General features: G+C 37.8%; 1 protein-coding gene across 1 annotated transcript in view; it reads left to right on the plus strand.

Annotated features, from left to right (window-relative positions):
* Positions 1 to 126: 126 nt before the first annotated feature.
* Positions 127 to 26836, plus strand: part of MTREX (Mtr4 exosome RNA helicase) — a 48736-nt gene continuing 22026 nt past the window's right edge. Inside the window, exons 1-15 of the mRNA XM_074166738.1 lie at positions 127 to 466; positions 869 to 1000; positions 2523 to 2589; positions 5316 to 5378; positions 5930 to 6042; positions 6840 to 7014; positions 7998 to 8088; positions 8446 to 8570; positions 9755 to 9853; positions 10633 to 10735; positions 10873 to 11004; positions 12194 to 12273; positions 13713 to 13823; positions 14877 to 14978; positions 16496 to 16621. Of these exons, the coding sequence (XP_074022839.1) occupies positions 351 to 466; positions 869 to 1000; positions 2523 to 2589; positions 5316 to 5378; positions 5930 to 6042; positions 6840 to 7014; positions 7998 to 8088; positions 8446 to 8570; positions 9755 to 9853; positions 10633 to 10735; positions 10873 to 11004; positions 12194 to 12273; positions 13713 to 13823; positions 14877 to 14978; positions 16496 to 16621 (1635 nt within the window). The 5' untranslated portion in view covers positions 127 to 350. The remainder of the gene's footprint in view (positions 467 to 868; positions 1001 to 2522; positions 2590 to 5315; positions 5379 to 5929; positions 6043 to 6839; positions 7015 to 7997; positions 8089 to 8445; positions 8571 to 9754; positions 9854 to 10632; positions 10736 to 10872; positions 11005 to 12193; positions 12274 to 13712; positions 13824 to 14876; positions 14979 to 16495; positions 16622 to 26836) is intronic.

The raw sequence follows: 26836 nt of genomic DNA on the forward strand, positions 1-26836 counted from the left end.
CTCTTGGTACCGCCCTCCGCTTCTCATTGGTCAGTGCCTGAGGGATGGAGCGTATCCTGCCGCGCCAGCCCTCTGAAGCCTTGAGGGAATCAGCTTCCGGGGCAAGGGCCACCGTTGGCCGCGGGTGGTTGTGGGGAGGTTTTGAGCGCGGGCGGCTGTGAGCTGAGGGGAGGCCGGCGGTACCCCAGTGGTGGCGGGGTGGGATCGGGCTGTGCGTAGGGCTCTGGGTGCCTGGGGGCGGCGGGGTCTCTCTTTCTCTGTGGGGTGCAACGCCGGGGTAGGGGCGGCAGGGATCCGGTGGGGTGGGGGCAGGCCTTCCCGCGCCAGGCGTTGTGGGACCAGCGGGGAAGATGGCGGACGCTTTTGGCGACGAGCTCTTCAGCGTGTTTGAGGAGGACCCGGCCGCCGCCGCCTCCGGCGCCAAGAAGAGCAAGGCGGGCGCCACCGAGGGCGCCAAGAAACCGGGGTGAGGGCTCGATGGGGGCCGGGGAAGCAAGGCTGGGGGTGCTCTGGCGGCTGAGGCTCGGGCCGGACCACTGGGCCCACTTTCTGCTAGCGTGTTTGAGCTGCTGAACCCCCTTGGGACGGGGGAGTCGGTGCAGCCTAAAGGGACACGCTTTCCTGGGATCCCTGGTCCCAAAGCTGTAGCCCGCCCTGGTGCAGTGGGTGATGAGGAATGCGTGGACCTGGGAGCACGCTTAGCCGGGAAGTGGTTTGAAAACCCACAGTGATTTTTGTGTGTGGACTTAAGTGGGTCGTGCCCTAAGTGCACTGTGATCACTGTTGCCTGTGGGACACCTGATTTCTTTTCTGAAAATACATATATAAAAGGGGCGAACTTTAATTTTTTTTTCTATGCATGTTGCAGAAAACGGTCAGAGGAAAAGTCTTCAGTAGCTGCAACAGGGAAGACCAAAAGGGAGGTTGAGGCTGATAGTACCAAAGATGCTGTTTTGGGAAAGAAGCCAAAATTGGAGGATGTTGTATCAGAAGATGCTAAGTAAGTGCCTGGCTTAATGTATAAGGAAATAATAGTAAAACATACTCATTAGCAATATACTAGTTGTGAATAATCAATGTAAGTAGCTTTGCAGTGTTTTCATTTAGAGATGAATTTGCATATGAAGTTCATTTTCCACTATATACATAAATGAGGTGATGCAATCTCTCTATGCTCTTCCACTTCTGGGCCTTCAACTTGGTACACAGCAAAGTTAGCTGACCTTGGCTGTTACAGCAATAAGTATAAGGAGTCTTTCTGCATACTGTCTTGGTATTAACTATAAACATCAGCCTTTATCTCTGCTAGAAGCAGGTACTGAAAAATATGCCGTTAATTTCAGAGAGTGAGTTAGAAGAGACTTAACTAAAAAGTGAAATTACTGAACAGAAAATTGGTTCAGTATTACCTCAAACCAGGGTATGAGCCATGTAAAGTTACAATTGCAGCATATATTTGGAATCTTAGGTAGAGACATGCTTTTAAATTTGAGCACAAATGGCAGCTATTTGATGTGGAGAGGGGGGTGTGCTTGGATGGTTGGGGAGATAAGGCAGCTGAAGGAAAGGCAGAATGCCACTTCTGCATGTCTCTCCCTGTTTTCTTTCCAGAACTTAATGACAGGTATTATGAGGAGTTTTAAAAACAGATTGAAGGGATAGATTTAGCACTTTTTCAGCTTAGTGTGTCTTAAGAGGTTCTCAGGAGCTTGAAAGTTTATACTGGTTCAGAAAGTGATTAGGAGAGTTTATGGAATAAAAATCCAGAGCTGCCAAATGCAGGTGTGTACCTCCTAGCTCAAGACGTAGAAAACTCTACTACAGAATTAAAATTATGTGCTTGCTGTGTTCTTATACTTTTCACTGGGTGGTGTATTATTGACTTCTGTTAGACATAATTCTGGTCTGGATTGTCGTTTGGTTTTATGTGGCAATTTATCTTAAGTTCGGGGTAAGATACTCTGTGAGAAAGTCATGAGAAGACTTCTCAGAACACTGTAAAGAAAGGGTAGGTGTGAAGAAGCAAAACAGAACCAGAGTCAACATTTTAAGTCAGTTTCTGTTTTCGTGGTCTCAGTAGAACATATATTTGCCCACAGTAGCTTACTAAGTATGTTAAAACTCTCAGAAAAACCCACTGTGTTACGCAGCAAGACACTACCTCGTTCTTGTGGCCATGAGAGAAGGGACTGGTAAAGAAAAGAGGGATCTGGTCTTCAGGCAGCTGCTTGGGATGCTTCAGGTTGCTGTTGTTTGGTGTCATGATTAATATCAGGAATACAGGTCTTGAATTTTACTTTGTTGTATATTGAAAAAAAGTAGATTTATATAGTAGCAGAATTTTAACATGCAGAAGTATTCATAGTCCTGGTAATAGTCTCTGCCAACTGTCCATTTCAAGTTTGTGCATCCTTTTTTGAATGTTGCAGTTAAAGTAGAGGTGCAGTTCGTTATTTTTGCGTTTATAAAAAAATCAGGATTTCTAAATACCTTTTGGCAATGCTAACTCATATGTAATTCAGTCTGGCAGAACTGATGCCTCAGGTGAAGGTCCAAGCTGTGGAGACTGTTGAAGGTTGTACACACGAGGTGAGTGCAATGAAAAAGCACATGAAAAATACAGGCTTGTTTCATAGAATTGTATGTGTTGCTGCCAGTATAATAATATTTATTGCGCTTGTACTTATTATATCATAGAACCATAGAGTCATTTAGGTTGGCAATGACCTTTAGGGTCATTTAGTGGAGCTGTAAACCTAACACTGCCAAGTCCACCGCTAAACCACTCTGAGCACCACATCTACACGTCTTTTAAATACCTGCAGGGATGGTGACTCCACCACTTCCCTGGGCAGCCTGTTCCAATGCTTGACAACCCTTTGGGGAAGTTTTTCCTAATATCCATCCTAAACTTCCCCTGGCGCAACTTGAGGCCATTTCCTCTTATCCTATCGCTTGGTAGAAGAGATCGACCCCCATCTCTCGATGGGGTCTAGAGAACAAGTCATATGAGGAGAGGCTGAGGGAACTGGGCATGTTTAGTTTGGAGAAGAGGAGGCTGAGGGGGAACCTCATTGCCCTCTACAACTACCTGAAAGGAGGTTGTAGAGAGGTGGGTGTTGGCCTCTTCTCTCCGGTGAATAATGACAGGACCAGAGGTAATGGTATGAAGTTGCAGCAGGGGAGGTTTAGATTCGATGTTAGGGAGAATTACTTTACTGAGAGAGTGGTCAGGCACTGGGACAGCCTGCCCAGGGAGGTAGTAGAGTCACCATCCCTGGAGGTATTTAAGAAGCGTGTAGACATGGCACTTCAGGGCATGTTCTAGTGCGCGAGATTGTTGGTTTGTGTCTGTGGGTTGGGTTTTTTGGTGGTTTTTGGTTTGTTTGGTTTGGGGTTTTTTTTGTGGTTTTTTGTTTGTTTTGTTTTTTTGGTGGGGTGGGTTTTTTTTTTTTTGGTTGGTTTTTTTTTTTTTTTTGTGGTTGGACTCGATCTCAAAGGTCCCTTCCAACCAAGAAGATTCTGTGATTCTGTGATCTCGCCTCAGCCTCCTCTCAGGTAATTGTAGAAAGGATAAGGTCTCCCCTTAGCCTCCTTTTCTCCAGACTAAACAACCCCAGTTCCCTCAGCAGCTTCTCATAAGACTTGTGCTCTAGACCCTTCACCAGCTCTGTTGCTTGCTCTTCTCTGGATTCGCTCCAGCACCTCAATGTCTTTCTTGTAGTGAGGGCCCCAAAACTGAACACAGTACTCGAGACGTAGCCTCCCCAGTGCCGAGTACAGGGGGGGACGATCACTTCCCTGGTCCTGCTGGCCACACTATCTCTGATACAAGCCAGGATGCTATTGGCCTTCTTGGCCACCTGGGCACACTGCTGGCTCATATTCAGCCAACGGTCAACCAACACCTCCAGGTCCTTTTCCTCTGGGCAGCCTTCCAGCTACTCTTCCCCAAGCCTGTAGCACTGCATGGAGTTGCTGTGACCCAAGTGCAGGAGCTGGCACTTGGCCTTATTGAACGTCATACCACTGGCCTTGGCCTATTGATCCAGCCTGTCCAGATCCCTCTGTAAAGTCTTCCTAGCCTCAAGCGGATATATTACTTCATATTATATTTAAGGTAGAACAGGCCTGTAAAGAGATGAGGTCTGTATGTTGCATTGAGCCTGCACAAAATGCACTTGAAAAATTAATAGGATATCTTACCAGAAGCAGTTCAAATGACTTGCAATAAAATCAGTGGTTGTGAAAGCCTCAATTATAATGTTGACAGGTTTCTGTATTTGAAAGGTACCAAACACATTCCGAGTACTGTTGTTGTGGAGGAATACCCGGTGCTTGTTAAAATAGCTCTGTGTTCATAGTGTGATCGAAGTGGGCATTGAAGTAGTTTGCTATTCTGGTTCAAAAATGAAAGGCTTTCTTGTAAGGCTCATTACTGTTTTGGTAAAAAGGGAAAAAAATTGTGTAAAAGCAAAATAATGAAAACTATCCATTCTCAAGTTGTGTTAATAGACATAAATGCAATTTAAAATATGAAAAATCAGAAGTATTAATGCTGATGTATTTTTTTTTTAAATTGTCCTTCATCCAAAGATGTCAGAAAGAGTTCCTATGAGAATTAAATATGTAAATTTTAACTTCCTTGTACTTTCATGCTCATTTTCTTTTCTGTGCTGTCATCCAGAAGTAGCTCGAATTAATTAGGGTCACGTTCAAGGACCCTCTATGATTAGACCTTTGTAATGAAGGAATGATATATACAATTGATGATACAGGTTTTAAAGCCCACGAATCTGTACAGTCTTTGTTATCTTGAGATGCCTGGTGGAGGTTTGGCATCACTTAATAACTGAAGAGAGCTGAAATATTTAGTATGAATGAGTGTTAGATGTTGGCCAGGAACAGGAACTTTACCTGTATAAATACATTATCCTTGGAAAGGGAGTGTTAGCAATGTGAGCTGAGTAATTGCTTCTAATATCCGTTGGCCAGAAGCTGTAACTGTGTCTTGGCCTGAAGAGCTAATGTTCCAAGGTAGGTGAAGGTGAAGCAGAAATATTTCACACAAGAGAGTATCAGAGAAGTCAGAGAAGGAGCATTGTTGGTGTGGGAGGATAGAGAGATGGGTTGAAAAACTGTTGAGAGGAAGGAAGGAAGGAAGCCTTGACACACGAGCTCAGAGAAACAGGATAGAAATTCAAATTAGTTTTCATGCACTTTACATCTCCTGTCACAGCTCTTCATAGCTTGCCATGTCACTGGAGTGGACACCAAGAATTCTGCAACTGTTTTATTTAAAATGTATTTTATAGGTTGCGCTTCCAGCAGATGAAGAATTCACAGGTCTGAAACCAAGAACTGGAAAAGCTGCAAAAGTATGTCATAGATTGCATTTTTTTTTTTTTTTTTTTTTGCATATGCTTTAGGCAGTAGGTAAGGGTAGAGGGGAAAAATGATGTACTTTGTCAGTAAGGCTTGGAAGAGTATCTTGAAAAGATGGCCTGTCGTAAGTAAGATTGGTGTTTCTATATTTTAAATTTGGTAGAGCAAAATGATGTGGTTGAATAGGGTGGATAAACTTGTTGTGACTTCAGTTCTATTCTACAACATCAGGCAGGGGCTTCAGTTGTACACTGTAGTTCCTCTTCCTAAATTAGTAAATTAGAGAAAATTGGTCACTGAGGCAAAGTTTTCATTTGATATGACAACAAGGACATAAGCAAAGAACCTTGGTGTAGTATTACATACAATTATTTAAATACCAAGACATTGCAAAATACTGGACTAAGATCAGTTGAAGTTACGAATACCTACAGGATTACATTTCTTCTTGTAACTTGCACACTAGATCAGTTACAAAATTAATTAGGTGTAAGTAGCAGTCTGTGTTAAAAGTATGTAATGCTTTTGCTTTCTTTCTTTTTAGGAATATCCATTTATTCTTGATGCCTTTCAGAGAGAAGCTATTCTTTGTGTAGATAATAACCAGTCTGTGTTAGTGTCGGCTCATACATCAGCTGGTAAAACTGTTTGTGCAGAGTAAGTAATTTTGTGACAAGCTCTAAGAGAATGGTGTTACGTTTCTCATGTCCTTTTGTTGAACCATAAGTAGCTGTTGTGTCTCAACTTTTTGATACAAAGTTTGGACCATCAGTGTTAGAATTGAATTGACTACTCTTGAATGTAAAAACTACTTTTTCTTGTTTAGTGGGTAATGAAAGGCTTAATTTGTGTTTAAGCTTACTTTTTATTTTTAAACAGTCTGATTTTGTTGTTGTTGTATTCATTGAAAGGAAAGTTTCTGCAATATGGATTTGCATGAATTTAGAAAAAAATATCTTTGTTGTCTAGCCCCTGGCTATAAGTACTAAGGCGTTTATTGTGTATTTGCTTTGCTTTGTCAGAAGCACTGGTTTCAATTAATTTGCAACTTGGTGTTTATAGGGCAAGAAAAGTTTGAAAGATAGTGTGCATTTTTTGTCAGGGTTTGATCTGACAGTGGAGTGCCTTTGCTGACTGGAGGTCAGAAGTGAGATATGCGTATTAGAGCATGGGTTCAAATAATAATAGTTTGTCATGAGACAGTGACAGTGTGCTCTAATGTCCATAAAAATCAGTTAACTTGTTGTCAATGGTTTGTTGCCCTCCAAAGAGGCATATATAGTTGAGTTAAGATTGCGCTGAACTTAATAATGTAGATAAGAAGTGCTTCATATCATTCTACTGGTGTTTTGAATTATCTATTTTATTTTATTTTTTAAGCAGAAGCTTAGAGGAAACTAATATGCTCTGAATGTCTTCCTGACAACTTCAATATGTTTGATGTTTGAATACAGGTATGCAATTGCCCTGGCTTTGAGGGAGAAACAGCGTGTGATATTTACAAGTCCAATTAAAGCTTTGAGTAATCAGAAGTACCGTGAGATGTATGAAGAATTTCAGGATGTTGGTTTGATGACTGGGGATGTCACCATTAATCCTACAGCTTCTTGTCTGGTAATGACAACCGAGGTAAGATCAGATATTCATTCTTGATCTTCCTGTGTTTTCTTCTGCCCTTTTTTGGCTGAGAAGGCCTGATACTAAAAGATCAAAGTTACCATAATAAGCCCAATTAGGGTAGAGCGTGTGATTCATTTCATTATGCCTCCCTTTAATGTTTTAACTTTTGGTTATTGGAAAAAGTTAGGTAAATCGCTGTAAGTTTATACTTTTGGACTAGACTCAGGAACTTTCATTCTCACATGGAGAAGGGCAGAACTTAATTTCCTGAATGCTCAAGGCACTGAGTTTTGTTTGGATAGGTGTGAAGTACTGAAAGTTAGTTAGACTTACTGAATCCTATAGGGTCAGTATTTTTTTCTAGTGGAACAAAATGGGGAGAGGAAAATCATTGAGTGATGATTGAGGGGCTCATGCTAGATGCTAGTACTCCAGGAATATAAAGCTTTTCACCTTGGCACAGTTTTGTCATATTTCTGTTGTAGAGATCTGTCCAGCCATGAGTTGGAATTTTCCTCTTTCTGTCTTTACCTCAAAGGAGTAAAGAGTATTACAGAGAAAACTCTGGTAGGCAAAGATTGGGGTGGAGTGTCAGGATGGCTTGATTTCTGACAAAAGATTTCGTCTTAATTACAGAGAGGTTATCTGTTAGGATGATGGAAGAAGAAGGCTTGGCAGAAGTAGATCTGTAGACCTGTAACAAATATGCTACCATATAGAGGCTGTGAGAAAAATAATGTTTTTTCTTTCGTGTTCATTCACTGTTCTTGCAGGGAAACCGATTCATCTCATATCATGAGATTTGTTAGATTGGAATCAGCTTGGAAAGCATCTCATAGCCAATCTTTAAATGTTTTTAAGTTTTGTGCAAAATAAGATTTCATATTGCCATGTAAATGTGAACGAAAAAATTTTGGCAGTTCTTACGGTCATCTCTGTAACATGTGACTGTTATTTCATGTGATGATTTTTTTTTTTTTCCTCTTGTCTAGATTTTGAGAAGCATGCTCTACAGAGGTTCTGAGGTTATGCGAGAAGTCGCATGGGTTATTTTTGATGAAATCCACTACATGAGAGATTCAGGTATCCTATGCACACAATTTTTCTTTTCAATAAATCTTTTTTTTTTTTTCCCAAGAACAATTTTTTTCCTTTGAATAATTAAATCTTTGTTCTCCCTCTTAAAATGAGTCATCTTTGTGCATAAATCATTCACAATTTCTTTTCTACTATATGTATATAAGGTGGTTATTGTGTGTCGCAGTCTGCGTTTTCTTCGCCAAGGCAAAAGCCACTTTGAGGGCATTTGATATACCCCATTTGTATAGGGCAGGCTTTTCTTAGTTTTTGTTTTGTCTTTAAGCATGCTGTTCTTTGGCTTCAGAGCAGAGAAATATGCTGTAATCACATAAATTTCCCATGTGAATTTTCTGTTTTCAGAACGTGGTGTTGTTTGGGAAGAGACAATTATTTTGCTCCCTGACAATGTTCATTATGTGTTCCTTTCTGCAACTATTCCAAATGCCCGTCAGTTTGCTGAATGGATCTGCCATCTTCACAAACAGGTAAGGTGTCTGATGTGCTATACCTCCATTCTTGTCTTGTGGCGTAACACTGTCTATTTGGTGGATGAGACCCGAACCTTTGAGTGTCTTTTTAGTTATCTTCTTATTGCTTGTAAATAATGATATAGATCACTCCTGGCTTCTCTGGTTGTACTCCTAGCTTTTGCAGCTGTACTACATGCATAGCAATGTTAGAGCTGCTTGTTTTACATTTATTTTCCACACTTACCTAGATTTCAACAAACATTCTGAGTTATGAAACACAGTGAACATTATGATTTTCAGGGGACTGATAGACAAGAGGCTATTTGGAGAATTTTTTGAAGAGCTCTGTAAAAGGCCATGTGGAAATCAAAAGTAAATCATAAATCCATAGGAAATACTATATATCCGTGCAAACAAAGTGAGAAAAGAGAAATGTAAGAAATCTATTCTGTCCTTTAACCATTAGGTTTATTTTATTCTGTTTAAGAGATGCTTTCGCAGCAAAGGTACGGGAATCAGAATTAGGGAAGTTAATATCCACAAGAGGTTGGTCCAGTTTTAAAAATGCCCCAGAGATTGATTCTTGTGTTGTTTATGATGGAAGGAGTGTAGTATAAGAGATGTCTATTTAAGCTCGGCACAAAACCTTGACTTGGTTTTGCAGAACACTGGACTGATTATTTCTTTTTAAAGCAGGTTTACGTAATGAATGTTTTGAGGGAAGCATTTTGTCTACTTTCTTTCTTAACAAGCTTTCTCTGCGCAATAAAACCTTAAATGTTTTTAAAAGTCTACCAGGTGGCTTTTTTAGGTGATGTAAGAAATGCTACAAGCTTTTTGACAAAATAGAAATTAAGAGTTTTTCCTTTGGTTTTAAAGGTATTAGGATTTTGAGTCTGTGTAATAATACAGAAAGAAATGTTGCTTGTCCTTACTTTTTGTGTTCATGAGAAAGAGGTTTTTGTAGCTGACTTATGTTCGTCTACAGGATTTGCAAACTGTGGTTTTCTTAAGTAACATCATTAGTACAAAATCCGTATTCAGGAAAGAAAATGTATTGTCTTAGTTTCTAAAAGCCACAAAGTAAGACAGAAAGATGTATCTTAATGGTAAAGTATTGGATTTTCCATCAGGCAAGTGTTTTTACAGTGCAATTAGAAACATTAAATATTTATGTGTATGCTGTTCTTTCTTTATAGCCCTGCCATGTGATTTACACCGACTATCGACCCACTCCGCTGCAGCATTATATATTCCCAGCAGGAGGAGATGGACTCCATCTGGTTGTTGATGAAAATGTAAGGAATATTCAGTTTGTTTGAAAGATCTTTTTCCTTGCGTTTCAGTTACGAGCTTTATCTCTTGCAAAATTTGGATTGGCTATACAAAGGACATTTGTGTTAAAAACAAGTGAAAATGGGTAACTGATCTCTGAATTGCTGTTAGATTTTTGTAGTCTTACAGAAGAGATTGGTTCTATTACCTTATGTCACGTAGTCAGCTGAGTAATACTTTGCTGAGGTGTCTTAAGTGCTCTCATCCTTGCTTTGTTTTCTAAAGTGCACGTTGCTTTCTGTAAATCTGCAAAGTAGCTGATGTTTCTTGTATTGTTGCTCACTCAAGACACAATGTAGCAGCATTTAAACTTTACTTGGGTTGAGGGGGCAAAATATTTTTGTGTCTTTAGATGACTTTGAAGCAATGACTTGTTTAAAATTCATTGGCTTGCAGAGCAGTAGCTAATACCATCAACAGTAGTACTGCACTTGAAGCTAGGTCTTCATTAGGCAGTGTAGTTTCATACAGACATTCCTAAAAGTCAGCTTTGGTTTTGTGACGTTCAGCAGGTCTAGTGTGGTTGATGGTGTGGTGGGTAGAACAATCAGCAGTAACTTCAGATACCAAAGTAATTCTGAGCTGTGCCACTGACCTGGTAAACTCACTTACTACCATATGCATTGTTTTTTCCTTCTGCCTGTAAATATGGGGTAATGGTATTGGCTGTGCAAAGCACTAAGTATTTTTAACTGGACTATGTAAGAAGTAATTGCTTGCAAATGTTGTGTTTTATATTTAGGGAGATTTCAGAGAAGATAATTTTAATACAGCAATGCAAGTGCTTAGAGATGCGGGAGATTTAGCAAAAGGGGACCAGAAAGGCAGGAAAGGAGGAACAAAAGGTGAGTTTGAATCCCATTCTAAAGTAACTTTTTCTGTAATACAACAAAGTTGTATGCTAGTTGTGCTTGTGTCTCAATTATTCCATAAGATCTTTTTTTGCTAAAATTACTTTTAAATTAATGTAATCTCTCTGCAGGTCCTTCAAATGTTTTTAAGATTGTGAAGATGATCATGGAAAGGAATTTCCAACCTGTGATTATTTTCAGCTTCAGTAAGAAAGACTGCGAAGCCTATGCACTTCAGATGACAAAGTTAGATTTCAATACAGGTATAGATAAATAAAATACAGTTTTATTCACAGTGTAGTTTGATGTGAAGTGTTACTCTGGTTAGATATTTCTATTTCCTTGGGGGCTTTTTGTGTAAAAACAAATGTAAAATACATATTGATTTTTCCTTTACTATGCCAGTACATCAGGCTGTTTTCAGTAGGAAACTGTTGGTGCACAGAGAGTACTTGGTCATCACAATGTTGAATTGTGTCTCTATTTTAAACTTTATTTCTTTCTCCAAAATCCTGTTCACTGTAATAATAGTGCAAGAGTTCCTAGAAAATTCTATCTGCAATGGGAGAAGACTGATCATAACAAATGTATTTCCCAAAATTTTCATGTTATGTCTATCAGAAAAATGAGTTTTCTCTCAAAGTCAAAACAGCTGTGTACAAACCACTAGACTGTTTCTCAATTATTCAATCCAGTTTTCTTTCTTTCCTTCCTCTCCCTTCTCCTCAAATTAAAACCCAAACGGTAAACAAAGAAGATTTTTTCATTTTGGATTAAGACCAAGCTTGGAAAATCAGTCTTAAGTTCATTGCTGCTTGGAAATGTTAAGAGTTGTGACAAAAATAAGGAATTCATGTTTGTGAACTGTCCAGGGTCTTGCTTGCTTACTTACGCCAGTCTTTGCACCTTCTGGTTCAGTGTTGCAAAATAATGCAACCATTTCTGCCAGGAAATGTGAAGATATGCACAAGTGCAGAGATGCATTTTTATCTGTTTTCTTCAGTCATCTCTTTGCATATATATTTTTTTGTATTAGTACTACTTAAGTAGAAATGGTGTTAACTTTGAGAATTATTGAAGAAGAGCCTCTATATCTATGCAGGCAGCAACTAGTAGGTCTAGAAGAGAAACGGGGAGGTTTATGAAATAGACAGAAAGTACATAAAACTGAGAAATCCCATGCTGGGAAGTAGCTGAAGTTTGGATTATTCTGCCAGGTTTCTTCTGTTTTTCTTTTCCCTGAGCATCTACTTCTGGTTACTGTTAGGCTCCTTCAGGCTCACATTCAAGTCTTGATCATCTGACCCTCTGTGGGTGGTTTTGTATGGACTTCACTGTCTTCCACACTATTTTTATTGTAAACTTTTGTAAATACTAGAATGTGGTAACACTTTATTTACATACAGTATTAGCCTTTTAGATTTTGTAATAACTTAAAAATTGCCTTCTTAGATGAAGAAAAAAAGATGGTCGAAGAAGTGTTCAATAATGCAATTGATTGTCTGTCAGATGAAGATAAAAAGCTTCCTCAGGTGGGTGGAGATTGAATAGGGGTGGCTTCTGCTCTCCTGTTTCCTGCAGCTTAAGAGGCTGGGGTCTTTTGTAGTGGGTACAGAAATCATACACTGAATATTCTCATTCATCTCCCTGGCTTTTAATATCTCTTGCATTGCTCCTTGGCCTTGAGAAATAGGACTCGGTGTTTAGGATCGATCCAGTTTTGATTCCAGTAAACTGCGTATGCCAAAAGTAACAATGGAGTTCCTACCCTATGGGTTTTGGTGTGTGTGTTTTTTGTTTTGTTTTTTTTTTCTAATTATGTTTTAAAGTAAACATAAGAGCTTATAAAGAGATATTTCGATTAAAACTGTCTGGAAGTAGTTCATATGAGAGTACAGTATGCACTTTATCAGGTATTGACTGCTGAGCCTTTCAAAAAGTTGAATTGATGGATTTGCGTTCTAATTTATTGTATAATGACTAAGCATAATGACTGTCTTTACAGTGGAAAAATACAGGCTTCTAAATGTACAGAATATTGTAAGATTCAGGACTTCTGTAACAGACACTAGAACTATAATTTCTTTCTACCTCCTTCTTTCCTTTATTTATTTTTGTCCATCACTTCTTACTGTAGCGATCTTTATTCTAAGCATGGCAATTTCTCCTTGAAAGAAAAAAACATTTAATTTTTGGCCATTCCCACTTGCTTCAGATATCACAGTTTTGTGAACTTGAGAAAAATGGAAAATAAGAATCCAATGTATAAGGTGTAATGGGCTATGTTGTTTTGGTAAGCTTATAACTGACATATATCAAACTAACCTGTTTTGGTCTCTGTAGACAATGATACCTCAAAAGCGTGTTCTCAGAATTAGGTTTGGGGTGGTAACCAAGTGTTAATAGATTGCTAATGAGAGTCTTTGTTTTTGAAGAGAAAAACAGAGACAAAGCTAAATTTATGTAGGTGTTTGTATGATGTATAATATTTTTAGAATTTAAGAGATTAATTCAGTCACAGCCTGAATATGAGATCCCTCATAGGTGCTGACTTCACTGTTTCACAGCATGCATCAATAAGTAACATCAGTGCACCTAAAATTGAAACAAAATAGCTCATGCATAGCAGGATCACTATTTCAAAAAAATATTTCAAATTAGGCAGGTTTGGTTTTTTTCATATAGAGGCAAATTGAAATACTAACTGCATGTGTAAATAAGGGCATATCTTCACAGCTGGCCTAACCCAAATTAATACTAGTCCACTGAAAAGATTGGCCTCTGGCTTTACCCTTCCTATCATTGGTAGCTCTAACTGGAAAATAATACTGAAGAGGTGTTTACTGTATTTAAAATTGGGAAATAGTGAATTACATGGACACTAAGGGCAGTGTTGGGGTTTTCCATACTGGTTTTATTTTGTAGTAACTAATAGTAAAATTTGTTCATTGTTCTTTATGTTTCTTCTCAGGTTGAGCATGTACTTCCTCTTCTGAAGCGAGGAATTGGTATCCATCACGGCGGTCTGCTTCCTATCTTAAAAGAAACCATCGAAATTCTTTTCTCTGAGGGCCTAATAAAGGTATATATTTCATGTCCATATTTAGGTTTTACTCTGTTGTGAATACACAGCAAATCCTGGTAATCCTGAAAAACCCAGAAGTATGTCTTCGCTCAGAATGTACACTAGTATTGTAGTTGATATCTGCTCCTTGACTGAAAAAGGTGAAAGGCTCATTGCACATTGCACTGAAAAATATTTTGAATATGGTTCTAAGCGTATGGTTTAATGCTTACCAAAACTTTCTCTGAACATCGTGTGGACTGGGAAGTAGGCAGTTTTAAAAAGAGCTATATACATATGAAGGGAAAGGCTCTGTTCTGTGGCTCTACATACCGGGTTCTACAAATGCACACAGCACCTCTGGAAGCCTGTACCAGTTCCATTGGCTTAATTGTTGTGATTGGTGCAACTGCCTTCCCTAGAGAAATACAAATATTTGCATAAATGTCTCCATCTTTATCTAAAAAAAAAAAGAATTTGTGAAGCTGGTTTGTTTTTTTTTTTTGCTTTCTATAAGGAAAAGTTTATAGTCTTTAATACTTTGCCTTAGATGTCTTATGTTAGCACACTGTTACAGCTCTAGTTTTAAGTGTTCCAGATTTTATTCTGAAGTATTTAAACTTGCAATGTCTAACTTTTTTTCCTCCTATAAAAGACTGTAGATGTTTACCAAGCTGTTTGTTAGTTGCCCTAAGGGACACACATTCAGAAAAATCTAACCTTACATAAAAGTTGCAGGGGTTTTTTTGTGTAGCTGCTATTTTCTTCTTGCAAACTTTGAATGTGGAAATGAACTATTTTTTCCGTTAATATAATTTGCACTTTCTTGTGTTTTCCTTTGGAGTCTTTCACATGGTCCCATCTAACTAGTTTTCATGTTTTCCCAGAGGAAATAAGGGAAGGGAGAAAGGAAAACAAGTGCATTCAGTATTTAAAAATGGGACCAAAACCATTCTATGTTGACTGTACATAAGTAAAATCTGGAGAGGTTTTGTGTAGCAATCTCTGATTCTTTGCACATTTGCAAAGAGCCTTTGGTTTTGCTTGTTTAACTTTAGTCTGTTTATTTAGGCCTTATTTGCAACAGAAACTTTTGCAATGGGAATTAATATGCCAGCCAGGACCGTGCTGTTTACAAGTGCCAGCAAATTTGATGGAAAAGATTTCCGATGGGTAAGTGAAAACCAGGTTCTGTAGAATAACTGAATTGCATTATTTAAACCTGATTAGGATTAAATTTACTCTTGTCATAGCCACTTCAAGGTAGTAGGAAATATTTTTTTCTTTCAAAAATCTTTCTTTGTTCACTAATTCATTTATAATTAGTGTACAAATTCTGGAAGACAAGATTCCTCAGTTTTTGCATGAGATTATTTATTTCGATACAGAAAAGAGTCATCAAAGACAGGTTAGCAGTAGACATTAGATTAGACTAAGACTTCTGCCCAGCTTGTCCAAAACTGTGAGACCCAAGTATTTTCTTCTGTGTCAGGAGAATATGGACAATAAGCGGGCTTAGTATGTTATCATACGGATCACTAAATTTAGATTTTGACAGACCCAAGAAAAGAGATCATTTGTCTCAGGAGAGTACTGATTTTTCTGTTATAGCAGAGTATTTTGGGTAGCCCACAGAAAGGCAGAAGTGTGTAGAGGGAGAGATGGGTTCTTTAACATCTGGAAAACAAATAATTTAAAAGTTTTAAACATTTAAACCAGGTGGGTGATTCACATGTAAATAATAATAAGAGTGTACAAGTTATCACATCAAAACTTTCTAGTGTCGTGGTTCATCTTTTGGAGATGAGAAAATCGCAGTAAACAGGACAAGTGAGTTGACATGTTCATTATGAAATAAACATCTCTTCAGTCTCAGTTTCGGCTGTTCATTTTCACAATTCGTTCAGTCTGATTACATGTCCTTAAGATACATGTGAGAATTAGCTGCCTTTTGAGGTATCAGATATGTGGAATTCTTGCTATTAAAATGATATAGCTCATGTTCCTTAAATAGTTTTTGAGATCTGAATTAAAGTGAAACTCGGGCAGTTGTTGGGAATGCAAGTTCCACAGATGACAAAAAAGCCCTGTTTTATAATTTACTGAGACATAGGGAACCAGTTATAGCTGCCTCTTGTCCATGTTCCAGTTCTTTATAGATGTCCTGTTTTGACGTAACAATAACCTCTTCAGTTTCACAGTTGGCACAGAAATACTGCTCTTGCTAGGTATCAGTATTTAATGTTACATATGAATCATTTGAATGAAATGAGACATTATTTTAAGATGGTGAAGATGCATTATCAGTACGTTGATGATGTATTGTATTTTAATAATCTCCACCATGTCCAGCAACCTTCCATCATAAAAGACATTAGAAAATGTTTTTTGTGCTTATTAAAATGATCCACTGTGTTATGGAAATCACTGTATCTGTGGCAGCATTAGTTAACTTAGGCTGCCGACAAACTATTCATAGTCATGGATTTGTATCTTAGTAGCTTAATGGTCAGTTACGAGTAGTGAATTCAATCTGTGAGAAGTTCATGCCTTGGATAACTCTCCTTTGCTAATTTTTATACTTCGTGGTCATTTACTATATAATTGCGAATAGCACTTGCTGTTTTTCAACAAAAAGTAATGTTTGCTCTTTTTTTTATTTTTTTTTCCTTTTTCTCATTTTATCCTAGATATCCTCAGGTGAATACATTCAAATGTCAGGTCGTGCAGGACGCCGAGGTATGGATGACAGAGGAATAGTAATTCTTATGGTGGATGAAAAAATGAGTCCAACAATTGGCAAGCAGCTCTTGAAGGTAGGAGAAAAGTTAACTTTTTTTTCTTATCCTCCCCACTAAGGTGATTCTCATTTGAATAATGCAACATGTGAGATTATACTCTTAGAACAAAAAGTATGTAGGTCATGCAGGTAGGAGATGACAGCTCCTGAAAGGAATGTGGGCTTTCAATGAATTCTCATTAAAGTGGGAGTTTTTATTGTGGAACAAAATTAGAAGACAAGTATCATCTTTCTCTTGTATAAAAGGGAACTCAGTCAGGAGAGGCAGAATTATATCCTGTTTTCTGATGATATCACTACTACTGCAGTATTCTATTTATTTCTTGGTGACCACAGTCAGTTCAAGGGTATTGCTGAACTAGAAAAGGTTTTCTGAGCTTTCTCAAGAATGATTAAAGGCTTGATTCTGTGGTGAAATCAAACTTTGCTAATGGACTTTAGAGTAACAGCCAACCTGGACAAAGTCATCCAAAAAATGAGGTACATAAGATACATAAGAATAATCAGATGGCTGCAGTGAGCTGAAATTAACAATGGAGAAATTTATGGTGCTTGTAGGAAACTTTGAGGTTTGGGAATGAGGAGATTGAAAAAACCACTGTTGTGGTTGAGATGTGCATTAGATTATAGGGCCTCTCCAAACTGTAATGGAAGTTGCTACAGATTATTACAATAATACCCTCTTGCTTTAAAATTTGAATGTAAGACATTGGACTCTTTAAACTTTATTTAAATTCCTTGGCAAAAATCACCATAATGAAGGATAATATTCTGTAATGTGTGTTGCCTGTCTTAGGCTGCTTATGTTAGTTGTGCACACACGTTAAAGTTGAAAACTTTGGGGGAATTACTGTGGAGGCTATTCAGGAGCTTGTAGCCTTGGTACAAATAGCAGGTCATTTGTGTTCAGATGGAACTTACAGTATTGTTAAAGTTTGTATAAACTGTGGGAATCATCTCAAGTCAGCATCAGGGTATGTTAATAAAAAGCATGCACTTGTTGCCAAAAAAAAATCAAGTGCCATTATTTCTCTATTTTATTCAGAGAGATTAAGAACAAGGGGAAAAATATGTACATGGTTGCTGTCAGTTACGCAGATGTGGATTCTTTGTTGTGTATCTTGCTCTGTCAGTGCTACCTGTTAATTCATAATAAATGTTTACGTTAGATCACAGTTACACACAGGTAGTGTTCACCTTCTTAAAGTCAGAATTTTCGTGAATGCTACATTATGGCTAACTAAACAGAAATTAGTAAAATAAGAAATTTCAAAAATACTGCAACTCATTCATGTATGGTAGCATTAGGTTTTGAATTTAGTTTTTTTAGTCTTGATTGGTGTTTTCTCGGTGGAGGGGACAGATTTATTTGTTTACATGCACATTTAATGCATATGTACCTCTCTGAGATGTATGAAGACATAAGTATTTTAACTGTATTTTAAGACTATTTAAAAAAAAAAATGATGTAATTTTGTGGCGTACTTATTTAAATAAAGGCTTTATACGTTTGTACTTCCACAGATGAAAAATTAAACAGCAGGAGATACAAAATGAGAGAAGAAAAAACCATTTCTTACAAATAGCATTAATTTTGTGTACTTGTAATTTGTAATTTATAAAAGAATATCCCCTAAAAGTTAATTTATATTAAATAATTGTAAATAGCTTGGGAAAAATTGATACTTCAATTATTTATTTTCAGACTTTATGAGATTACTCTATAAGATCAACCCTTCAGAAAGTATTTTCTTTTAAGAGTAAGTTCAGTAGCTTGAGAACTGTAGAACTCGATCTGTATGAATTAAGACAAAAACAAAATAGTTGATCACTTATTTTTTGACACTATCTCTATTTTTTGTCTAGATTTTAAGGAAATAATAATAAATATTTCCTTTAGTGAAACTATAAGCCCTTTGGGGTTTTTTTCCCCTTTTGAATTACAAAGAAAATGGAAAAATAAGGGCAAATTTTTTGCTTTCTATATTATCTCTTGGTTCTTCTCCACTGATCTAAATAAATTAATTTATTTCATTAATTTTTCACACTGCTTCACATGTGAGCAAAGTCTGAATTGAAGATACCTTTCAAATTTCAAAGATCGGAAGGGGCTATAAGGAAGGTATTAATGCTTCTGTATCTATTCATCCTTCTGTAGCTACTCAGCCAATTGCTGATAAGGTGGTGAAAGTAATCTTACATGAGATGAGCAGTACAACATAAAAAATACTTTTCCTTTCTAAATACAAAACACATAGAGGAAATTTCATGTCAAAATAGACCAAGAATATATGCAGACTAACATTTCTTCAATATCCACATTTTGTATTCATCATTAATCATAGAATCATAGAATGGTTTGGGTTGGAAGGGACCTTAAAGATCATCGAGTTCCAACCCCCCTGCCATGGGCAGGGACACCTCCACTAGAGCAGGTTGCTCAAAGCCCCATCCAGCCTGGCCTTAAACAATTCCAGGGATGGGGCATCCACAGCTTCTCTGGGCAACCTGTTCCAGTGCCTCACCACCCTCACAGTAAAGAATTTCTTTCTAGTATCTAATCTAAATCTCCCCTTTTTCAGTTTAAAACTGTTACTCCTCGTCCCTTGTCCCTGACAGAGTCCCTCCCTGGCTCTCCTGTAGGCTCCCTTCAGATACTTGAAGGCAGCTATAAGGTCTCTCCAGAGCCTTCTTTTCAGGCTGAACAACCCCAGCTCTCTCATTCTGTCTTCGTAGGAGACGTGCTCCAGTCCTCTGATCATTAAGTGTGTCTGAATTAGGTTTTGCTTACTGACTGACAGTGTTTGTCTGTAGTAAGATCACGATCAGGTCTTGTGGTAGTATTCTGCTGCCACATCAGGTACATGGCTGTGCTTCAGGATAAGCTAAAGATCTTTAGAGAAAACTTCAGAAGAAAGAAATTAGCCATTTTGAGAATGATAGGACATTTACATAGGACATTTTTATTGTAGCTCTTCAACTCTAATGCATGCCTGATCCAAACCATTTCCTGAACACTAGAGCAAAACATCTAGGAATAATGTTACCAGCTGCCTAACGCTAGGATCAGTGAAGTGGGAGCTTTGAGCCTGTTTCAGTACCGGCAGTGTTGCTGCAGCTGTGCTGTTTGGCTGTGGCACTCTTTATTGCGACATTGTGTACAATACTTGGAACTTAAATTCAGAGTTCAAATCTTAGATGGAGTTCTTACGAAGGATATTTGTAAATATGTCTTAAACTTAGTTATGTACATATATCTTCTGCAGTGTAACCAGGTTTTTTCATTTACCCTCAGCTTTTATTTGACCACTGAATATTTAGTCAACTGATGGCTTGCACAGATCTGTAAAACTAAATGCTTTACAATGCTGTTGGGTAGCTTTTTGAAGACAGTAAATGATAGTTTGTGTAATACTAAGAAATATTTGATGGGAACTTTTTTTCCTTAATTAAGATCTTTAGCTACATTGTATTAGTTTAGGTATGAAGTAAAAAGCTTCTCCTTAATGCTAGATGGCCTTTGAAACCAGAACAGCACCTCTCTCGTTCCGCCTTTGAAACCAGAGCAACATCTCTAATCGAATTTCACCATGTTACAAGTGTGTATCCTAACAGTTGAGTTACTGAACAGTGGTAATCTGTTATGTCTCTAAAAGACAAAAATCTTAAGATAACTACATTACATAAATGATCGTATAATGAAAGATAATGTGCCAATATATGGAGGATTTTGAGCATATCGTTTGCATCTACAATAACTTCACAGGAGAAGTTTGATGGACTTGAAAAATTGAAAGAAAACATTCATCTAGCCAGATAAAATACACAGTATTATGTTTTCCTTGTCACTGTATGGAACATAAAGTGCCCCAGTGCCAAGCTGTAGGAGATATTCCACTAGCTAGCTACATCTGGCTCCTTGGCAGGGCCTTCATTTATAGAGTTGGCAGTACTGTGCTTATGTGGCCTGCATGCTGCTATTAGAAATCCTTCTGGTCTTTTTGAATTTTATTTTGACTTAGGTTGTTTTATTGTACTAGGCAATTTAACAGGGTAGCAGTTCAGACAGTTTAAAACTTTACTTTCTGCCTGTTTGCACAGCTCTCATATGACCACTGTGCAGTTGTTGGAAAGTTTCTTAATTTTGAAAGAGCAAGTCATCATTCCCTTTTATATGTTTTGTGTTTTAATCATCTGCTGTGTGTCACATATGGCTGTTCCTTTCAGGCTCCCAAGTACAGAGAAAATTGTGTTAGCGTGAAAAGCAGGATTTATGTAAAAATAAATACATTTATGCTGATTGGGAATACATGAAAGATTGGAAATGGTGAGGAGGTGATGAGAAGCTTCAACTACTAGAAGAGGAAGTTTCTGGAACAGGAGAATCTGATAAAATTGCTGGAAATTAGTACTTTTGCCTAAGTATAGCTACCTGTTCACAAAAGTAATTAATAACAAGCCTTGGGCACCAGTGCAATTTTTTCTGGATTTCTAACATAGAAAGTGTAACAAGGAACTAAAACTCTTGCCCCGGGTCATGAGAAATGCCATAGTTATGTAATACTGTAAAAAAACCAATAAATCAGCATTTGGGAAAAATAATAGTTAATGTGTAGGAAATAAACACTGTTTATGCAGGAAAGTTCACTTAATCTTTGACTGTGGGGTTGCCTGTTCCTTCTTTTGGCTTGTCTGGTATTGACCAATAGATCATGGTCTGTTCCTGTATCGGTATTTCTGTGTTTTAAAGTAAATATGCGTGTGTGTGCTCTTCAATTGGGTTGAAAAATAGTAAAGCTTCAAAAATTACCTAACATAGAAGTATAGATTTTGTTGTTTGAGTGGTTGGTTTTTTGGGTGCTTTATTGTTATTGTTAGGTAAATTGACAGTCCAAAACTGTTGCTAGTCTTAGTTACTCTTTAAAAGACCCATATCATTAACATTGTAGTTTGAAATTTAGTGTGTTTTTGTTCAGATTATCTCCTTCGACTAATATAGAGAAAACCCTTTCAGTGAATGGGAAATATTTATCTTTTTTTTTCAGGTGGTAGGATTTATTCTGTTACGTTGAGTTCTTATTTTCGTCTTACAAACTGTACTGAATATTTACTGTATGATCAGGCAAGAAGCATGGGAATAGAGCATCAACAGAGGCCTTTTTTGCAAATAAAATGCTTAGCACTGTCTGAAGTGAAGAAGCAGAGGGTGTTAGCTAATACCACAGAAGGCACGAACAGGGAGCTGCTGGCAGTCTGTCAGGAAGCTGAAGGGACAATCAGATGCAGGTTAGGGCATCGCAGTTGTTTAGCGCAGCGTTTGGCAAAATTGCAGCACAACCTTCTTTGGCAAGAGGAGATCCTGAAACAATGTCTATGAGTAATGTTTTCTTGCACAAAATGTGGTGGCCTGTATTGAAATTGCTATGGAATAATACAGCTTACTACTTCACTTCTATGATAAAGATTCCGCAGAGTTGTTAGTACTGCTGAGTTTTAAAAGTACCCTTTTAAAACAGTACTGTGTGCAGATTTTCCGTTTACTTTTCCCCAAATGCTCTAACGATGTTTCTAGAGAAGTAAACCAGTATTTCAGTTCATTTCCCATAACTTGTGAGTGAGTAGTAAATAACAGCTTTCCATTTAATTTTGTTGTTTTGGACTATGCACCAGGCAGCAGGTAAAGCCTTTGAGTGAGACTGTCTTCCGTCAGCATTTAGTCCTTCTTCAAACACCTGCTTAACGTGTCAGCTTAGTTACACTATTTTACTTGGTTTGACTTAAAGCTTACTCAGATGGAAAAAAAAAAAATTAATGCCTCAGGATTTGAGAAATTTACCAAAGCCTAGTTTGGGAGAGAAATAGACTTCAGCTGGAGGTTGGCTCAAACACTTGTTGAAAAAGCCATTGCAAAATCTAAAGAAATAGACTGTCACTGGTGATTTGAGGAAAGTATAATGTTCTTTCCAATCTCAAGTTGTGACACAGATGAGAATCTCAATAAAGCAAACATTTTGGATACTTTATCAAAATTTAGGTAAAAATAATTTTAATGGGAAACGTTTATTTTTATTCTAAACTGCCAAACTTCTCTTGTTCTTATGAAGTGTGCACTGCAGAAATTTTCCAGGCTTCAATTTGCGAAGGTATTTAACTTCTAACCTTAATTTCAAATCTGCTTAAAATCAACGGGATTTTAGCATGAAATCATGGATCTAATTAAGCTGTTTTAAGGAAAACAGATATTCAAATGCCATTGTGAATCGAGTCACAGTTTTGTAGATGTTATGCAAGCCAGCAGATAGAAGAGAACAAGCAAATAGTTCTTCCTGATGTTTGCAACCAAAATGTGGGAAGATGGGGTTCATCAGATGATGTGTGAAGTGGTTAGTCACTCTTGAACTTCGTTTCAGGCTTTTCCAGAGCCAGTAGGACTAAGTTAACTGGTATTAATTATTAATTGTGGTTGCAGCTTGCTAATACCACAAGTTACTTGAAGTTTTATTAGGTCGGTCTGTGGAAAGCAGTTTCCCCAACTGACAGACTTTTGGGAAATTTACTTCGATAAACTCATCACTACAAATGTAAATGTGTTTTGACTGATTAAACTAGATTTTCTTTTCTCTGACTTCTTAAAACAAGATAAGTGTGAGATGAACAGAAGACTAAGTTCCTTTTTTTTTTAATTTATTTTTCTGTTAACTTCTTGTAGAAGTATATAATCTGTGCTAGGGCACACATTTCCTTTAAGTTAAAACATACTGCTTATTTACTGAAATGGTAAATGGTCATATCACTGACCTGATACCTGTAGTAGCAAATCTGAAACCAAAGAGTGTTGCGACCGTGGTAGTTGCATGCAAGAGAAATGCAGATACATTTCTTTCCTTTTAAGTCTCTTATTACAACTGGGGTATTTGTGGAACCCAAGCCTGAGATACTTTCATCGGCAAAGCCTGCTAAAGCAGTCTTTTGCCACCCACAGTGTCTTCTGTTTGTGTTGGTGCAAAAGCTTTTGGGGCGGAGTAGTAAGCCAGATTGGTAATAAAACTGTGCTTAAAATAGCTGCTTACCATTGTCTGTTAAAAATAACCCTGCAGAAGGAGTTTTTATTGGTTTTAAGGTCATGCTAATGTAGCTCAGGATTATCCTATCTATGTTTAATCCTATAACTATACAGTCTTTTGATATTTCTGAGAGAGATCTGATTATTCATGTAGAATCATACAATCATAGAATGGTTGGAGTTGGAAGGGACCTTAAAGATCATCGAGTTCCAACCCCCCTGCCATGGGCAGGGACACCTCCCACTAGAGCAGGTTGCTCAAAGCCCCATCCAGCCTGGCCTTGAACACTTCCAGGGATGGGGCATCATGTGGTAGCTGTGTCATTGATTATGTGGAAAAAATATGTGCTGTTAATTAGTATTTCACTAAAGGTATTTCTCTGTCTTACAGATGTATCAAGCAGTTACTTGCATTTTTATTTAATGAGGTTTTTCATAGAAATTCATAATGGCAACTGTCACAGACAGCTAAGTGTACTTATTTCCCCCTTATGAGGAAAAAAGTGAGATATCTTTTAAATACCGTCTGTGTGTTCTGTTCTTTGCTCTTTGTGTTCCAAATGGCATAAAATATGCTCATTTGCTCATGTGCTCCAAATGGCGTAAAATATGACCTGTAGTGTATCTGGTTTGTGTCATTATGAAAGATACTTTATTGTTGCTTTGCAAGTTGTCTCTTTCATCTTTGTTAGCTTGTAATGTCCCTGTGAGTTAGTTTCAGACGCTATTTGCCATCTTGTGTTCCCTGTGAAAGCTTTGTACAGGTTTTCTGAGAGAGGCTGGAGAGCAAGACAATTATGTGCAATATTTGTTCCTCTCTCTGCATGGGAACAGTTTTGAAAATGTGAATATTTTTCCCCCACTATAAGAGAGCAGAGAGAGTAACCCTTCCCAAATGTACATCTTGCTCAATACTACGTGCCATAATGCAGCAATGACAGCTCTCACATCTCTGGTTAGGCAAGGCTTCCAAGTCTTAACAGTAATAAAAAAAAAAGTGAAAAAAACCTTGGTGAATATCAATTCCAGGCACTAATCTTCTTCCTCTCCAATTTTTGTATCTTTCTAGTTTATATGGGCGAGCAATGGTAGGACTAGTAAATGCTGAATGCCCTGCTGGATGATTGATTGTATTGAGTAGAGACTCTATTCTGAAATTGTTGGCAGTTAAACAGGGCACAGTGTATAGTGGCTATAGTTTTCAGATAGTTCTTGACTAAATTATTTCTGTAGTGAATTAGTTATGGTCATAATATGTTCTTGATTTTTAACGTTATCAGCTAAAACCAATGATTCTTTTGCAACCCAAATCTTGGAAAGCTTGAAAGGGTACTACTGGTAAGTTGGCTTAATATTTCTCAAGAAGTGAAGTGGTTGCAGCTGCACAAAGTAGGTCAGTAATTTCTGAGCACTTTAGTTGATATATCCAGGATATTCTCATGTATCTAGGCAGTTTTCATCCAGAGGGATAAAAAACTTGCAAAATTGTTAAGTTTCTTTTTTTTAATATTCAGAAATAAATCTGTTACTCTTGTCAGTTGAAGATTTGGGGTGGGGGGCCTGCCCTCTTTGAAGCGGGGAGGAGGAGGATTACCTGTGAAAAGGAGACCGGAGAACAGGCATGGTAGTTCAACAATGAAAATAAAGTTGTGGGCACAACATGTGTTTGAAAATGACTTCTTGATGGCTGTTCAAGGCAGTCTTTCTCATCAACTTCTGTTGCAGCTCTGATCAGTTAGGCTTTTGCCTGATCTTCTACATGAGTGGCTGGTGGCTCTTCCTTTCTCTAATACAGAGCTTTTTTTCTGGAAACAAGGGAGACGCCTCCTTAGAGGGTGAGAGAATTTGAAGCAGATGATTGCGTACCCTAGCTTGTCAGAGAAGGCTGATGAATTGTGACAGGAGGATCTATGGTAGAGGGTGAGCTAAATGTCATGCACATGCTTCGCAATATTTTCAAGAAAGTAAGAAAGAAAAGTAATCACTCTGGGGGCTGGTGGGACAGGGCTTATGACAGGGAAAGGGATTGTAGGAGAAGGAAACCATCATGGACAATATGTAAGTTAAACTGAGTTGCCTCATATTATATCTTAGCAGCAAGCAAAATCCAGGATAGTTGAACAATTTATACTGTGTAGGCCCTTCAAGAGCAAGTTAGGAGGGGAAGGCCCACCTTTTCCATTTTCCTGTTAGTAACATATCCCGTGTTCCCTCCCCTCCACCATATGTATCTGACAGGTGTCTTTAGGTAACCACTCATGGCCTCTTCAATATCATGCCAATCTTTATGGTTTGCTAGAAAAGGCTGATTGTCTACTCATGTTTTGTGAAGCAAGGGCATCCAGGTGATTGCTGCCTGTTAGATGTGAGTTGTTGATAGCCTGGGGTAGTCAGTAGAGACTAATGCACACTGCAGAATTCTCTGGATGTGCTGAAGGTGTAATACAGTAAAGCGACTGTAGTTATTTAATTTGGAGAAGTAGCATTTCCAGTTTTCAGAAAAAATAAGCTGCTCAGAACCTTTGATTTTGAATGTAGTATTGCTTAGAGAACAACACTGAGAAAACAGGAGTTTCTGAAACTTGGAGAAAGGTGTGTTTATGAGATGAAGGAACAGGAACAAGTCACAATTTTTGCCAAAAATTTATTTGTATTTTAACTGCTTTGTCTTAATAGAATTATCTTATTTTCAAATTGTAAAATACTGATCATGTGTTTAAAATAAAAATTGCCACATCAACTGGCTCAAATGCTGCCTTTAAAATAAGTGTGCTTTATATATCTTTGAAATAGCTGAGTTTTTCAGTTTGTTCTTAAATCACTCCTTCACAGTGGAACTGTGCTGATTTTTAAAAATCCTTTAAAGTGAATCTGCAGGAGTTGTTCCATCTTTCTTGGCATGTTCTGTGCATATACAACTATAATATGAAGCTCGTTGTTTTCTTATTTTATAATAGCATTTAAGTGAGAGTGTGACACATATTCTTTCAAATAGTTTATAATCTTGCAAGCACACAGCTAAGTTATGCCTTAAAGCTATGTAACATTATAAGGAATGGAAAGAGGGATTCATAGTGTGATTGGAGTGGTCACAGCAGTGTTTTGCCATATCTCTGCTGGACTGTAGATACGCTGGTGGCTGTAGCCAGCTGGTGGGTGTACTCCAGC

The sequence above is a fragment of the Numenius arquata genome, chromosome Z (genome assembly GCF_964106895.1).
Source record: "Numenius arquata chromosome Z, bNumArq3.hap1.1, whole genome shotgun sequence".
In the NCBI taxonomy this organism is placed as follows: domain Eukaryota; kingdom Metazoa; phylum Chordata; class Aves; order Charadriiformes; family Scolopacidae; genus Numenius; species Numenius arquata.